Source organism: Enhydra lutris, unplaced genomic scaffold (assembly GCF_002288905.1).
Source record: "Enhydra lutris kenyoni isolate GAN:26980312 unplaced genomic scaffold, ASM228890v2 scaffoldscaffold28, whole genome shotgun sequence".
Lineage (NCBI taxonomy): Eukaryota > Metazoa > Chordata > Mammalia > Carnivora > Mustelidae > Enhydra > Enhydra lutris.
This window is the reverse complement of record NW_019154112.1, coordinates 6,500,171-6,516,616: the sequence shown is the minus strand read 5'-3', so window position 1 is coordinate 6,516,616 and position 16,446 is coordinate 6,500,171. Positions and strand designations below refer to the sequence as shown.

General features: G+C 55.3%; 1 protein-coding gene across 1 annotated transcript; it reads right to left on the bottom strand.

The window, feature by feature from the left end:
• Nucleotides 1–4,282: 4,282 nt before the first annotated feature.
• LOC111152267 (mitogen-activated protein kinase 13) lies at nt 4,283–12,731 on the bottom strand. The gene is made up of 12 exons (XM_022510720.1): nt 12,613–12,731; nt 11,638–11,767; nt 10,142–10,200; nt 7,366–7,474; nt 7,118–7,147; nt 6,684–6,731; nt 6,479–6,593; nt 6,275–6,346; nt 5,505–5,584; nt 5,162–5,240; nt 4,883–5,059; nt 4,283–4,625 (listed from the first exon to the last, which is right to left on the bottom strand). Exons 1-12 carry the CDS (start codon nt 12,729–12,731, stop codon nt 4,543–4,545), a joined length of 1,101 nt encoding a protein of 366 aa, XP_022366428.1. The 3' UTR covers nt 4,283–4,542.
• Between the last annotated feature and the right edge of the window lie 3,715 nt (nt 12,732–16,446).

Sequence of the window (16,446 nt, the reverse complement as noted above, 5' to 3'; positions counted from 1 at the left end):
GGGATCGAGCCCCGCATTGGGCTCTCTGCTCAGCAGGGATCCTGCTTCCTCCTCTCTCTCTGCCTGCCTCTCTGCCTGCTTGTGATCCCTGTCTGTCAAATAAATAAATAAAAGCTTTAAAAAAAAAAAAATAACAGAGGGTACCCACAGTCACATTTTAGTATCAAGACAAGGTCTTTTAACTGGGGTGCACCAACCACAGACCACATGTGGTAATTCAGAGTCCATGAACTTGGCTTGAAAGGTATTATCACTTTCCTTCCACTGATATCCATGCCCTCGGTTCTGAAGACTATGGTTGTCGTAGCGATGTTGGTAGGAAGCACAGAGCTTTCCGTCTCCCTTTATAGTTGCTGTAGTTCTCTTGAAACACCATATACACACATTTCTATTTCAAATTTGTAGTTTATCAGGGTCCCAGCCAGATCTTGTTATTTAATGCGTCCATAAAGAAACCCATGAATTACAACATCACACACTTAAATGTTTTCACAACTATATTTCAACATAACCAGCTTTCCTTTGTAATCCTGTGTATTTCCTTTTAGGCATACGAAAATATTGTTTTGAGGCAGGATCCGGGGCACAGAAAATGGTCATGAGTCTCCCCCACCCTCCTACCCCTTGCCCAGAGTGGCCTCATGGACCCTGGCCCAGAGCAAGGGCAGAGGTTCAGTTCCTGTGGGAGGAACCAGATCAGAATTCCAGCAGGCACTGTCCCTTCTCCAGGAAATCTCCAGGTGGGGAGGGCAGGGGTGAGGCCTCCCGGGGGAAGTCTCCCTGAGAGCTTCAATCTGATGGAATGGTATTGGGTCTCTGCTACCCACTGTGGAAAAGGAGAAAATCATTAGCTTCCTACCTTAAGTCACAGGAAGATTCGGGGGGTGGGGGGGATGAGGACAGAGCCCAAAGCATTCCAGCAATGGTTCTTAGGGAATTGTTTCCGCTGAATTTAAGGACACAAAAGCCAAGAGTGGGGAGAAGAGGTGGGAAGATCCTTCCGTCCTCAGAAGCAAGTCTCCCACACCCTGGTGGAGAACAAAAGCCACTTCTTTGGGCCCTGGACGAAAGCTGAGCCATTCCCCCTTGCAAACAAGCCTCGGGGCTTGCAAGCACTGGGGCACGGATGCACCCCGGACTCTTCCCTGCAAGGGTGGTTCCTCCGTCTCTGCCTCCCATGAGCTGCCACTGCTAACATGCCAGGCATGCCCTGCTGTGGGGGACACAGCGGCCAGGCCCCAGCTGAGGCCCCCATGGTCTTAGTAGAAGAGTAGCATTATCGTACAAGGACTCGAAGGAGGAAATCCAGATTCTCTTACTCAACTGTCTCCTGTCCCTGAATTTAGCTTCCTGATCTCTGTCAAGACCTTCTAAGCTTCCCTACCTGCCACAGGGCGGATCCCACCCTTGTCCCCCATTGGGAGCAGGGGACCCAAGACTCGTCAGAGGTCCTGCATGCCAACTCCAAGAGTAACTGAGCCCAGATCCCCCAGTCAGCCTAGAGTTGGACTCACTTCCTGTGACTCTGGCCATGTGCCCATAGGGGGAGGCCTGAACGCAGGAACTCCTTCCCACTGCTCAGCAACTCGCCTCCCTACAGGGAACCCTCCCAGGTTTGAGATCATTGTAAGGAAGTAACGTAAAAGGTTAATTCCGGGATGGGGGGATGGATTGGAGGGACACTGAGGGATGATGACGGAAAGACCTGGGAGTCTGAAACCCTAGAAATTTTCAGGGGAGCCCCTCGAAGAGACAGGCCAGGACTACTCACTTCTGCTTCCTGCTATGTTCTTCGCTACCCGTGATAGCATGCGTGCGGTCTGGTCAGGGCAGAGAAATGATCGACAGGACCCCGGGACGTCATCCATTTATTCATGCATTCATTCATTCATTCATAGATATTTGTTCCAGGCTCGCAGGGTGCAGTGGGGATGGGAGACAGAACCACACACAAAGTAAATGCTGTCCACAGGAGCTTGGGGCAGAGGGAGGGAAATACCCATTCTCAAGGGAGGATTGTGGAGAACTACTTCCTGGATGGCAGCCTGAGGCAAAGCCTTGAAGGACAGGGAGGATTTTCCTGGGAGGAGGGGAGGGCCTCCCAGGCAGATGCTCTGAAGGAAGCTCCAGGCCCATCTGGAGAGTACTGGGACCTGTGCACTGGGCTGCACTGGGCTGCTCTGAGCAAAGAGGGCTCAGTGTGTGATGGCTCTCAGGAGCACATGGGGTCCTAGGGTTAGGTACATTTGGGAAGTTCTGGATTAAACAATGTTGAGCAGACCTCTTTGCTGCGGGACTTGTCAGAACCTTTAACCTATTCACATTCAGGGTGAGCCTCATGGTGTGTTCCAGGACTGGCGTTCTGGCTATCTTCACTGGGATAAGGAACATGGGAGGCAGTGGGGTTGTATGATGTTAGAGGAGGCAAGGGGCTTTGAATGCCAGGCCGACAAGAATGGAATTTGTTCTTGGGACCAGTGTGGTGTCTAAGGAGGCTAAAGGATTTAACTGAGGGATCTTGGCTTGGGACTTGGGGCAGTTTAGTAACCTCGGGAGGACAGGGCTACTGCAGGACATGGCCAGCCCCTCCCTCCTTGACAGCAGGGTCACTCTGTGGGAGACAAAGCAGATTCTACGGACAGGCAGTAAAGGAGCTCAGAGAGGCAGGCCAGAAGGTATGGAAGGCTGGGCCACCGTTGAATCCAAGCATGGGTTAAGATCACAGTGGTCAAGGCTGCTGGCTTCAAATCCTGCCTACAACCACTTTCCAGCTGCAGGTAAGTGACCCCATCCTCCTGGGGCCTCAAGCTCCTTTTTTTTTTTTTTAATAAACATTATTATTTAGAACAATTTTAGGTTTGCAGAACACTGTGTCAAAGTACAGAAAGTTCCATACACTCCTTCCCAACAGGGCTCATACCCTATGCCTCACAGTTCCCCCATTATTCACAACTTGCATCAGTGTGGGACATTTGTTACAAGAGCTGAACCAATATGGATATGTTGTTACTAAGGGCGGCAGCGGTGGACGGGTCCACTGGTTGTCACTAACGCATATATCACGTGTCCACCATGACAGTATCATACAGAACAGTCTCACTGTCCTAAAAGTGCTGTGCGGGCCTCAGTTTTACCATCTGTAAAATGAGTGTGAAGCCCATGTGAGCCCCAGACTCCCACTGTCCGCTGCTGATTTAGGCCTCTTGACAAATGGAACGGACAACTAAATGTCTTCCTAAATATGGTCTGATATACATCAGAATCCCTGGGCTTGGGGGAGGGGGTCTTCATTCAGATGTTCTCCAACCTCAGTCCCATACCCTGCCAAGTCAGAATCTCTGGTGTAGCGCCCAGGAAGCTGAATTTTAACCAGGCCCCTGGCACCCAGGGCCAGAACTACAGGTACCTGGGAGTTGGTTCTACCAAAGCTTTTCATATGCAAACAGAGAAATCCTAGCCATTGTCAGGTTAAAGCTCAGGAGAGATGCACCATTCCTGAGGAGGCGGAAGTAGAACTGTTTTTCCATAAAGTCTGGAAAAAGCCCATTTCTGCCTTCTGCAGCTCCCAGCCCACAAGCCCGCTATTGTTTTGTATCTTGATTGCTTATCACTCACCCAAAATAACCTGCGTGCCACGGCTCACCAGCTGCAGCTCTCTCTGCAACTCCCTTAATTTAGCAGCCAGACACGTTTGGCTCTGCGACAGAGCCCAGGGCCCAGGAAAGGGGCCCTTCCCTCGTGGCCATCTGTAGGGGGTTAAATGGTGTCCTCCCAAAATCTGTGTTGGCCGGGAACCTCAGAATGTCGCCTCATTTGAAAACAGGGTCTTTGCGGATATAATGAGTAAGGACGGAGATGAGGTCCTGCTGGAGGAAGGCGAGCCCTCGGTTCAATCTCTGGTGTTCCTATAAGGACAGACGGGACAGACAGAGCTCCATGGAGGGCAAGGGGCCCTGTGAGAACAGAGGCAGAGACTGGAGGGAGGCGGCAACAAGGCCAAGCACACCACAGAGGCTGGCAGCCACCAGAAGCTGAAAAGAAGCAAGGAAGGATTCTGCTCTAGAACCTTCAGAGGAAACATGGCCCTGCCGACACCTTGATTTCAGACTTCCAGCCTTCAGAACTGTGGGAGAATATGATTCTGTTGTTTCAAGCCTAGTTTGTGGTGATTTGTCCCAGCAGCCTCAGCAAACCAATACACCACCACCACACGGCCTCCCACCCCGGCTCAGCCCGCCCCCCAGCCCCACTCCAGCCCCAAGGAAGGACCCCACACGTGGGCGAGTCTCCAGATGGACGATTTAATGTGGCTGGTTGTGATCAGAGCTATTTTCTCCCAACCAACATCTCTGAATTCTGCAGCTACAAGGTCTGTTTCTTACAGCAGGACCAGGCCCCTCTCTCCTCCACCCCAGAAGAGGATAATCCCAGAAGGGCCGGACCTGTCCTAGGGACCAGCAGGCATCAGTCCTAGTGGCAAGATCCCCGGCAGGTGGTGCCACGGGTGGTCCCTGGGCTCAGCCAGGGGTCCGGCTAGACAGGTCACTGCAGCTTCATGCCGCTGCGGCGCCGTGAGTCCCTCCGGGCAATGGGACTGAAGTTCACGATCTCCTTGTAGATGTGCTCTGCGAAACACACAGGCTGGCTCAAGGTGTGTTCGGGAGGCCAAGGGCAAGAGAAAGCCCCTCTCCCCGCCCCCCCAACGAAATGCGGAGCAGAGGTCAGCTCAGGGAGCAAGCAGTGCACACAGGAGACAGTATCTGCTCAGAGAGGGGGTGGCAGCAGGTATCTGGGAGGGCGGCGGGCCAGCTGAGGCCAGGTCTGGAGACAGAGGGGGGCAAAGAAGAGACAGACCAGAACCCCCAAAGCCCCCTGCTCTTACGCTTCCATTCATCCACTGTGAGTTTCTCATGTTCTAAGGAATCATCAAATGGCTGCGGGGCCTCTGTCTCCTCCTCGGGGTCTCGGAAGGGCTCAAAGAAGGGGTGGGCAAGGGCCTGCGAGGCCGTCAGGCGCTTGTCCACATCCAGCTCCAGAATCTTCTCCAGCAGGTCTATGGCTGCGGCGACAGAGCAGGAAGCTCACGCCCCAGGCCTGGGAGAGCCCAGTGGCTGGGCCAGGCTGCAGCTGCCCCCCATCACAGCCAGGACCCAGCACTCACCCTGGGGACTGGCACGTGGGAAGAGCTGAGAGAAATCCTTCTTGGGACTCTGTGGCAGGGCCTGGATGTAGGATTTGGCCTGGAAGACAGAGGAGCAGTGAGTAATCCCCCAAGGTCAGCCTCTCAGGGGTTAGGCCTTGGGGTAAAGGGCAGGGACTCCAAAAAAGCCCCAGAGCTGGGCCAAAGGCTCAGGGCAAAGTCCAAAGTGGGAGGAAGGCAGAGCACCTGCCAGGGCAAAAGGAGGGGGCCAGTGAGGCCTCCTTCCCAATGGCCTAGAGCCCATGTGACCCCCAGTTGGCCAAGTGCAGAAGCCTAGGCCAACTTAGACCCATCTGCCACTCACTGCTTTGTCGTTCAGCTTCTGCACAAACTCTGCCCCTGGCACCCCGGTCACTTTTAGGATCTGGGACAGCTGGTCCAGGTCTTGGCAGCAGGTTAAGGCTCGGCCTCACTCTCTGCTGGTGGATCTCGGGCTGTCCTTCCCACCGCCCTTCCATCACTCCCCACCCCCACCCCCAGGCACCCAGGGTGCTTTCAGGAGAAGGTGCAGGTCTCCGGGAGGCTTCCCATCCTCCAGGCTGGGTTAAGGGTCCTTCCCCACAGATGCTCCTGGAGGCGCCGCCTTCCAGGCTCCCATCCCAGCCAGTCAGCCACCCTCACATCAGTCTCTTGGTCACCGTACCCCACCCTCACGCTGAGTTCGGTGCTGCAGACCCACATGTTCTCAACACCCGCACAGCGCGCAGGGCCGCTCAGTTAGAGCGCGCAGTGCCAACACGTGAAGTCTTTCCTACACGGTAGTGGAACAGCAGGTGGCTGCTTTCCAGCAATTCCCTCATCTGCATTTTAAAACTGTTCTATGGTCAGTCCATGGAGTGGCCAACCCTTGATCTCAGCCCAGGTCTTGAGCTCAGGGTTGTGGGTTCAAGCCCCGTGTTGGGCTCCAAAAACCAACCAAACAAACAAAATCGTTCTACAGGGAGCATGTATCACTTTCTCATTAACCAAAAAAAAAAAAAAAGAGAGAGAGAGAGAGAGAGAGAGAGATTTAATCAAGTGTCTGTTGAAGGAGTGAATCCCAGGGTGCAGTTTAGCTTTTCCAGCAAAGGATACAATCTTTCCCCTTGAACAGAGTTTTCCCCGTCAGCATCTCTGCCATGATACAGCCCACAGACCAGATGTCCACTGCAGACGGAGAGAGGAAGCGTCACCCGAACCAGCTGAGCCGGGGGTCAGTCCACCCAGAGTAGCCAGAACGGTACTGGAGAGGCAGCCAGAGAAGCCCCCCGGCCCCTCCCTGGGCAGTGGGCCACTGACCAGTCTGATTGTAGTGCATCCAGCTGAGGATCACCTCAGGGGCCCGGTACCAGCGGGTCACCACGTAGCCCGTCATCTCGGCGTCCGCATGCCGGGCCAGCCCAAAATCCAAGATCTACGGCTCAGGGGACACAGGGAGAAAGAGTTGCCACACACAGGAGGCTCCCACCCCAACACCAGGCTGCCCCTGCCCCCACCTGCTCACCTTCAGCTCGCAATCCTCATTCACGGCCAGGTTGCCCGGCTTCAGGTCCTAGACGAGAGGAGAGAGCGAGCACTGGGCTGAGAGGCAGAGACAAGAGCTGGTCTACCTTCCTCTCTCTGGGTGTCCATCTCCTCAAGTGTAAAGTAGGGGGCTGGCCTAGGTGTCCTCTCGGGCCCAGCCAGCTCTAAGATACTCTCGATTCCCGGAGCCTAAGACCCCCAGCTCAAGGCCCGCTTTGTCTGCAGCATCCAGAAAGTTCCCCAGAACACAGCATTCTTCTGAGCAGGCCTTCCTGGGCCAAGGCCGGGTCTGCAAAATCCACATTCCAGGCTCCAGAGGACTTTCGCCTCCCCACTCCTTTCCTCCTTCCCAGCTGCGCAGAATCTCTCCGGGGCGGAGGGCCCTCTGAGGATCACCGCAGAGAAAGCACTCACCCTGTGCACGACCCCAGCTGAGTGGATATACTGCAAGAGAGAGAGAGAGAAGCGTGAAGCCAGGCCTGGCTTCCATCCCGGGCGCTTCAGGCTAGCTCCAAACCTCCCCCACTCTGTCCCACTGTGCTCTTCCAGCCCTGACAGCCGGGCATTCCCCAAACCTCAGGTCTCAACACCAACGCCCCCCTCCCTCCCCGGCCCCCTCTCCTCCCCTTCAGCCCCCTCCTTCTCCCCCGCCACACACACACCTTGAGACCCTTGAGCATTTGATACACCAGGTACTGGATCTTGTCCTCACTGAACTCCATCCCCATGATCTTCTGCAGGTCCGTCTGCATGAAGGGCATCACCAGGTAGCTGCAAAGCATGAGAGCTTCTTGCCAGCCCTGGCCCCACGGCAGCCAGCCAGACACCCCCACATGGCTTCCCAGCTTCTGGCTCCCAGCCCACCACGGTGGACCCCCACTGGCAGAGATCAGGATCAGCATTTTAGCTGGAACGTGCTCAGGAAAACCAAATGGAGCTGTGCTCCCTCTCTTCAAAGGCACCCTCTCCTTGCCCTCCTCTGCTGCACCCCCTGACCCCAGGAAGCCACAGCTGTGACTTAGGAGGACCTGCCAGCATTTCCTTCTGCTTCTGTCCAAATATTTTCTCCCCCAGAGGGTCATGCCCGGCTGGGAGAGCTCCACAAAGCACCAGAAACGTCTGCCCTTCCAAGAAGGAAGTAATCCCACAGCCTCCAGGAGGGCAGAAGAAGGAAGAAGGAGTAGCTGAGCCACAGCACCCTCTGATGGGATTGCAAAACAGGTCAAGGTCAGCAAAATATGGCTGTTGCTCAAGGTAGTAATGGCAAAGTCCAGAACAAAAGATGATGGGTTTAAAAAGGAATATTTACCAAAAAAAAAAAAAAAAAAAAGGATGTGGTGGAGGCCGTCTCTTTGAGCCTATGATTTTTTTTTTTTTTAAGATTTATTTGAGAGAGAGAGAGAGAGAGCACACATTTGTGAGAGAGCACAAGCAGGGCGGAGGGGTAGAAGGAGAGGGAGAAGTAGGCTCCCCACGGAGCAGGGAGCCTGATGATTCGGGGTTCAATCCCAGGACCCTGGGATCATGACCCGAGCCGAAAGCACCCCAAGCCTGTGATTTTCTGAAGCTTTCTTCTACCTGATCATCCCCTCTCCCTCACGGGGGCTCTGCTCCATGCACGGTCCCCTCCCCACTGCTGTCCTTCACCTCCGCATGGACCCAGGTTCTCTCCTCTTGGCTGACAAACTTGTTAAAGTCTTCATGTGCTTGTATCACCACCTCTTGACTTGATTCTTCAAAGAGCCACCCCTTCTCCCTCTTTCCCTCCCCAACCAAACTTCTAGAAAGAGTGGTTCAACCTCTCGACTCTCTGCCTTAACTTCCAATCCCCTGACAACCTGACATCTGCTCCCACCCCTTGGAAACTGCTCGGACCACTCTCACCAAGGGCTGCCCAGCAGGCACTCCCACAGCTCCCTTTCTTCCTGTCAGACCTCTTGCAAAGTCTGACCCTCCCTCAAGATTTCTCTGTTGATCTCTTCATCAACAGTATTGCATCGTGTTCTAGCTGAGCCCAGAGCTTCCTGATTTTCCAGATTTATTTGCAACTGCTGATTAAACATCTGAACGTTTACAGGCTCTTCAAAAGTTGTGTCCAAAACAGAGCTCATCATCTTTCTCCTAAGATCTGTTCTTCCTTCCCCTTGTATTCCAAGCAGGAGCCTGGCATCCTGACTTACAGCCCCTCTCCCAGCCACACCCTCTCCCAACAGATACGACCCTTTGACAGTCCTGTCTCCTGAAGGTTCTCAGGTCCACTCTCAGCCTCCCATCACCTCCACCTTAGTTAGATCCAGGTCTAGAATGCCATTCTCCAGGCGTTCTCTGCTTCTAGAGCTGCTCCCTGTTTCCCTGCCCCCTGCTAAAGTGCACCCCTAAATCTGATCTGACTACTCACCCAACGTTCAAATCCTCTGTGGACTTGAGGCTGCCTATGGGATCGAGTCTGGACTCTTCCCTTGACCAAATCAGCCATTGGCCTTCGCGAGTCACACTGAACTTACCCATATTCCCCTAACAGTCCAGTCCCAGGCAACGTGGTTGTTCCTTTGTCCACTCAGTTCCTCCTACCTGGGATGCCTTCTGCACCCCCCACCTCAGGCGAACCTTTACTCATCCTTCAGGGCTGAGTTTCAGCCTTGCCTCCTCTGTGAAGCCCCAAGGCAGCATGCAGTCCCCTGCACCCGACCATACTTAGAGCACCCACCACACCTCTGTGAGTCTTCCTGTAGGAACTGTACCCCCACCCCGCCCAGGGGGCAGGGGAAACTGGTCCACTTTAAATGCCCAGTGCTAAGCCCAGCAGCTGGCTTTATAGGAAAAAAAAAACCTCTTCAGAATCGCTGCATTAAATTTAAAACAAAATCATCCTAACAAATGGACCTTCAGCTGCATCTGAAATAGAGGCTGGGAGAAAAAAACGAGAAAAAAAAAAAGTCCACCTTCCCAAAGCTTCCTACATTTTAGACCAGGCACTGCAGTAGCAAAGCAGTGCATTAAACAACTAAATTTTCTGGTTCTGTGTGACTGTCAAACACCCCATCAGCCAGAAGCAGCCAAGGCTTCCTTCTAGGAAGACCCCCAAGGTCCAGACCCACACCTGGGCCCCCACGGAATGGCGAGGTAAGTTGGTGCAGACCCTGTGAGGACTGCCAATGAGGTCTTGGTGGTATTAAAGTGCGTAATAAGAGAAGCAGAGGAGCAGATATCTCTTGGCAGGCAAGCACCCCACAGAGCCCCTCCCACCTCTTCCTGCCAGCCCTCCCCCACCAACCCCCACCAAGAAACTCCAGAGAGAATTACACAGGGGTGAGGGGTGGACAGCCCAGCACAGGAAGCCTACTGCGCAGAAGAGCGAATCTGGACTCTCCCCCAGCTGGCTCCCGAGCAGCAAGTAAGGCCCACAAATGCCCTGGAACCCAGCACAGCCGGACTCACAAGTCATGGAAACTGCGCAGGGAGGAGGCTGAGGTGAAGACATCCAGGAGCCCGATGACCTGGGGAAAAGGTTGCCAGTGAGGCTGGGCAGCCGCCACAGCCCTCTCCCCGCTTCGCTTGGGGCCCCAGCCACGCACACAACTACCCCCCATTTCCTGGTACACCATCTCTGGCAGGAGGCAGGTCCCCCGCCTTCTCAGGAACAGTAAAAAGGGCAGAGGCAGAAGAGAGAGCCCCTTAATTGGGAGCGAGCTTGCAGTATACAGTGATTGCCCCCCAAGTCTGGGGTTCAGGGCAGGTGTGCAAACTCACTCTCAACTTGAGTAGGCAACCATAAGTGGGGAAGGGAATCAAGGAGGGAACAGGGAAGGGGCCTTCCAGTCAGCAGGCTCCCTGCCCTTGACCTTGGGTCTTCCACCACATCCATCCTTGCCTGCCAAAGGGCTGGTTCAGAGAGAGGGGAAACGTTGCCCTGGGGAGGCGTCTGCTGAAGAGGAATGGGGCTTAAGATTTGTGCACAACATTTTGAAATCATTATTTTACCAATCTAGGTATCCCAGAGCAAAGACTGGTTGTTAAGCCCAGCGCTGGGTGGCTAGTCTTCCCAGCTGTTTCTATCAGACGGGATATTCTTTTTTTTTTTTTTTTTAAGATTTTATTTATTTATTTGACAGAGAGAGAGACACAGTAGGCAGAGAGGCAGGCAGAGAGAGAGGGGGAAGCAGGCTCCCTGGTGAGCAGAGAGCCCGATGTGGGGCTCGATCCCAGGACCTTGAGATCATGACCTGAGCCAAAGGCAGTGGCTTAACCCACTGAGCCACCCAGGTGCCCCCAGACGGGATATTCTAATGGTTATGCACTGAGGCCTGGGGCAGGCTGCCTGGGTTCAAATTCCCAGCTGGGCCACTGACTGACCATATAACCTATTAGTCTTTCTGTGCCTTGGTTTCCCCTTCTGTCCTTTGGAATAATAGTACTCGACTCCTGTGATGTTGTGAGGAGTAACACGTTCGTTTCCGCAAAGCTCTGAGGACAGCACTTGGCACAAAGTAAGTGCCCAAGTACCTAGAATTATTTTTCTTATTATTGGGGCCACGTGCGGAAGCTACATCAGCCAGGATGCTGGGCGTCCTAGCTCCAAGATCAAAAAAAAATCAAAAGTACCTCCGTGCCCACTTTTTCATAACAGAGAGGAAACAGTAAGTTTGCCCCTCCCAAAGTTCATTTTGCTCCACCGCCCAAAAAAACCTTTGCAACCTTCCTGGGAAGTAGGCAGGACAGGTCCTGGCTCCTCGTTTTAATGAGGTGAGGAAAAGGGCGGGAGGGGCAGGAGGCGATTCCCCTTCCCCTGGCCCTGTCCTGAGCTCTCTGTACCCTCTCAGGCCATTTCTCCCACACATGGGGGCGGGGGGAGCTAGTCAGAAGCCTTATGGGGCCCCTCCCCCGCCCGCCCACCTGCTCCAGAGTAGCCCCCAGAGCCCCCGGGCCCAGCCTACGTTCTCATGCTGCATGTGCTTCAGCAGCCGCAGCTCTCGGTAGGCCCGCTTGGCAAAGATCTCGGACTGGAAGGGCCGGCTCAGCTTCTTGATGGCCACCTTCTCCCCTGACCGCTTGTCGATGGCAGAGCTGGAGGGCATGCACAGGTCGGCAGGCTGTGGCTTTCTTGCCGCCCCAGCAGCCCCCACGCCATTTCCCGAGTGCTATCTCCCAGGCCACTCTGGGGGAGCCCAGGCCATCCTCACCAAAATCCCTCCTGGCCAGCGGGCTGGGCTGGGAGGAAGGGAACCCACCACCTGGGAGGTAAGGGAGCAGCTTCAAACGCAGTGAGGGATGGGTGGGGGAGGTGGGGTGGGGGGGCAAAGGGGAGCAGTTCTTCACGGGGTCAGACCCAAGTTCAGGCCAACAAGATCCAGAGCCCGGCACTGTGTACCTTGGCAAGTCACACTTTTTCCTCTTTGGGCCTCAGGGTACCCACTTGTAACAACGGGGATCTGCCTGGATGAACTCTGGGGTCCCTTGTAAGGTTCAAGTCCTGGGGAACCAGACCCAGTCCTAACTCAAGCCACAGAGACCCCACAAAGCCGGTGAGGACAGTGAGGTGGCGCCAGCGGTGGCCGCAGGTCAGCCTCTGCCACAGCCTGAGGCTTCTGGCTCCCACTCCGATGCCCTGTCGCGGCCTCCCAGCTCCAAGCGCTCAGCCCAGAAAAGCCTCCGCCAGAGTCTTCCGAGCCGGCGGGACTCGGGGCTTTGGGGTCTTCGCTCAAGGTGGTGGGGGCGCAGCCCCGAGCGCCCCCCAGGAGACGGGGATCCCCCCAACCCCGAGGCGTGTCCAGGAAGAGGTGCACTGGCCGGGCCCGGATCGTCGGGAGGCGCCATCTGCGCCCGGGTGCCCGCGCGCCCGCCGTAGGTCCCGCCCGACGCCCGGCGCGCCCCCGGCGCCCCCCAACGGCGCGCTGTCCCGGGGGTCTCACCACACGGCGCCATACGCCCCGCTGCCTACGTGCGTCGGGGACAAGTAGGTCTTGGGCAGCTCCCAGGCAGTCTTGTTGACGTCCTGCTTGTAGAAGCCCTTCTTCCGCGTGAAGCTCATCCCGGGCCCCGTCTCGGCGGCCCCAGCACGGCGCCTGCGTTCGCGGCCCGCCGGGCTCCCAGCACCCGGCCCCCCGCCCGCCGGTCCGGCCCGCCCCGCCGCCCGCTCCTCCCCCGCGCGAGGGCGGGGTCCCGGGCCCGCGGCGCGTCCCACCTGCCGGCTGGCCCAGGTGCTACGAGTGCGGCCACGCCCGGACCTGCCCCGACAGCCCCGGCGGTGTGGGACCCGGGACCGGAGTCGCGGCCCGGGCGTCAGGCGCGCTGCCCCGCAGGAGAGGGTGCTGCGGGCGTCGCCGGCGGCGGGGTAGAGCCCGGGGGCTCCTGCGGGCGGCGTGGCGGGGGTGGGGTTGGTGAGGGTGGGAAGACAGGGCCGTCCCGGTCCTTCCGGCCCGGGACTCGATGGGAAGATCTGCGTGGAGGATCGTGGTGCTGCTAATGGAGACAATACTGGAAAAACAAAACGAAACCCCACAACGTTTTGCTTATGGGAAGTTTCAAAAGTACCGAAGTAGACAAAACAGCCCGATGCTGCTCACCACTGAAGGTGCCGGCTCCCGGGCTCAGCGGCTCTCTGGACCACATTTTGATAGTGAGGTTCTAGGGAATCTGCGTTACCCAGTCCCTCAGCTTCAATGATTATAGCAACCCTTAGCCAATTTTGTTTCCATCATTTTGATGCAACACCAGGCATCATGTAATTTCATCCAATATTTTTTCATCGCTTAAAGATAAGGGACTACTTTTAAAACATAACCACAATATTTTTATATCTAAAATTACCAGAAGTGATTCTATCACCAACTATCCAGTCCAGGCTCAGATTTCCAGTTTTGCACGGTTTTTTGCTGGCTTCCTGAAGCCGCATGAGGGCAATGACAAGCCAGGGCCTTCTGCCACCTGTGTCTGGGGGCTGGTGCAGCCCAAGGGAGATTCTGTGCTCAAATTAAATCACGGAGGCCTCCCAAAAGGGGGTTGGGACAGAGAATGGCCATAAGGGGTCCACATGCCTGGTCTGACTTAGCTGACCCTTCACTGGCCTGGGGAAGGGGTTGTGGAAGGGGCGGGGACCACTGGCTTCACTTAATCAAAGGGAGGGTGTCTTGAAGAAGGAAAGGAACTTGCTTGTGGCCTACACCAAGGGGGGACCTCACTAGGGAGTCTGCAGGCCCCAAACCCTGGGCCCCAGTTCCCCCCACACAGTCTGGAAGACCACCACAGGGTGAGGGTGGCAGGGTGATCCTACAGTAATGCCCAACAGGCGTATCTTTCAGAGAATCTGCCTTATTCATATCTGGCACACAGTAGGATATCAAAAGCTGTATTGAGAATGAATGGAAGAAATCAGCCCATTCGAAGTGAAAAAAACCTTTCCAGAACACTTGTGCATGCCATGGGCCAGTCATTATTATGAGGGTTTTACATATACAACTCCCTTAGTCCTGGTGAGAGGTCTCTGAGTCAGTGTTATGATTATGCCCAATTTAGGGATGAGGAACCTGAGGTACAGAGAGGTTAAGTAACTTGCTGAAGGTTGCACAGTGGCTAAGGGGCAGAGCTGGGTTGAAGAAGTGAGCGGACCCTGGTTCTAGAGGCTATGTTCTCGGCTCCAAGTCTGTGCAGTGTCTCTGAGTTGAAAGGCTTTGCTTCTTAAAGGCAATGGTCTGCATTTCACACTGTCCCCCTCACTCACATCATGAGGACATGTCTACAGATCAAACTGGGTCTCCCTCTGCACATCCTACACGAGGGTATCTGGAATATTCTCCACCCTCTTCCCTGCCCCTCCCCTGCCTCTAGCCTTGAGACACTGCAGGAGGAAGAGGGAAGAGGCTATGAGCCTGGGGCGGGGTGGGGGGCAGCTCCAGGAGTTTGGGACCTTTGAGGTTGGTGGTGTCAGGGAAGGGCATCCTGATTCTGAAGCTGGGATGAGGTTCTGGGGGCTGGAGTTCAGGCCCTGGGCGCAGGCAAGACAGAATTGTCCAGGAGACTCAGGGTTTCCTTCTGGAATGAGGATCACAGTCCCCAGGACAAGGACAGAGCTGAGTGTGGCAGAGGTGAACCCAGAAAGGTGGGGGTACCAGGGAAATTGTCCTGCCCAAGTGGATATAATCCCACGAGGGCACGAGCTGGCCACTCAGGCTGTGGCTCTGGATGCTTCTTAAGCAATGGTCAGGAAGTGACTCAGGCCTCAGTCCGATGACAGTGCCCCCCCAACCCCCGCCCCTCGGGCCTCAGCTGACCCGTGTTTACTCAGTAGCCAGGTGGCCGTGGCCTCGGGAGAGAAATACTTTGGAGGAACTGAGGCTGCCTGGCTACTCACACATGGGAGAGGAAGCACAGTGGGTCACTGAGGCCCCAGGCTCTTCTTCTCTTTCAGCTCCAGTCTCCTCTGCACTTCTCCCAGATACTGGCTCAACGTTGTCATGTTGGTTTCTGCCCTATCAAGGCTGAATCAAGGAGGTTAGGAAACCCACTTTGGAAGGGGACCCGAGCTGCCACCCTGACTCTGTGCTCCCAGCTGTGTGGCCCCGGGCAAAACTGCTGCCCCTCTCTGTAGAGGTCTCAGCGTCCCCATTGTGAAGTGAGAGTGATAGCATGGCAAATATATCTGAAGAGTCCTGGGAGTATATCATCCCGAGCAAGGCTGATCTGGATTAGATGCTGTCGGGAAGTTAGAGGTGATTCTATGGTTGGGGATCATAAATCTTACCTAGAAGGAGAGCCAACCGGAAAGAGGCAAGAGCTGTAATTGGTAGAGAAGCACCTTTCCTCAGATTAGCTACACGAGGGATGTTTGATCATTTCTGTGGTCTGGATGGTATTCCTGTTTTGTCTGTTTTCAGGCGTGATTATGGAGCGGTCTTGTTTTTGTCTTGACCCAGCACGGTCACAGATGGCCTTGTCTGTGCTCGGAGGAGTCCAGCAGGAGAGAGCTATGCCGGGCCCCCTGTGAGCACCACCAAGGCCTGGCTGATGGGACCAGGCATCTCCCGGATGTTAGGGCTGCTCTGCTCTGTCCAGATGGAGAGACGGAGGCCCAGAGGTGTTAAGTAATTGGCCCAAAGTCACACATGACCAAGAAGCTGGTGGATGTGGTCTTCCAGAGGCTGTGCATTCAACTACCAAGTAGACAGCCCAACACCCAGACAGCCCCTGAGAAGAGGCTGTTGTACTGTTGTCCCCCTAATGATGCCAAGGTGGGGGGCAAGGGCATGGGTTTGGGGGGGATTGATGACTCTCAACAGAGATAAAAGCCTCACAGGACAATGAGGCTGGCTGCCCATGTTCTCCGTCCTGGCCACCTGGACTCCATCTTGCCTCAGGAATCCAGCCACGCCTCAAACACCACAGGCCTCTCTGTCCCAAATACAGGGCCAGCCACTCAAATCCTCACCACAATTGGCCAGGAGACCTCTACAAAATGAGAAACCGTGATGGGTCTGGGGTCCCACCAGGACGAAACAGCTAGGGAGCCCCCAAGAACTCGGGCTCCAGCTCTGAGAGGTTCCCTGCTCCTAAGGGGCTTTCAAATCTCCACAAAACAATCAAAATCAAGAGGAGGTAGGGGGAAAAAAAAAAAGAAGGGGTAGGGAAATGCAGAGGGAAAGTCGCACATGTGCCTTGTTGACTTAGCTAGCCCTGGGTGAGTTAGCCTGCCTGAGCCTCAGTTTCCTCGTCTGTAAACCAGGAATGGCAATAATACCCACCTCATGGGA

What these genes read in the sequence shown, in the direction of transcription:
- LOC111152267 (XM_022510720.1), bottom strand. Translation starts at nt 12,731, where the DNA reads ATGAGCTTCACGCGGAAGAAGGGCTTCTACAAGCAGGACGTCAACAAG. An exon ending in GGGGCGTATGGCGCCGTGTG is followed by an intron (nt 11,768 to 12,612) that starts GTGAGACCCCCG and finishes CATGCCCTCCAG; the next exon opens with CTCTGCCATCGACAAGCGGT. An exon ending in AGCACATGCAGCATGAGAAC is followed by an intron (nt 10,201 to 11,637) that starts GTAGGCTGGGCC and finishes CCTTTTCCCCAG; the next exon opens with GTCATCGGGCTCCTGGATGT.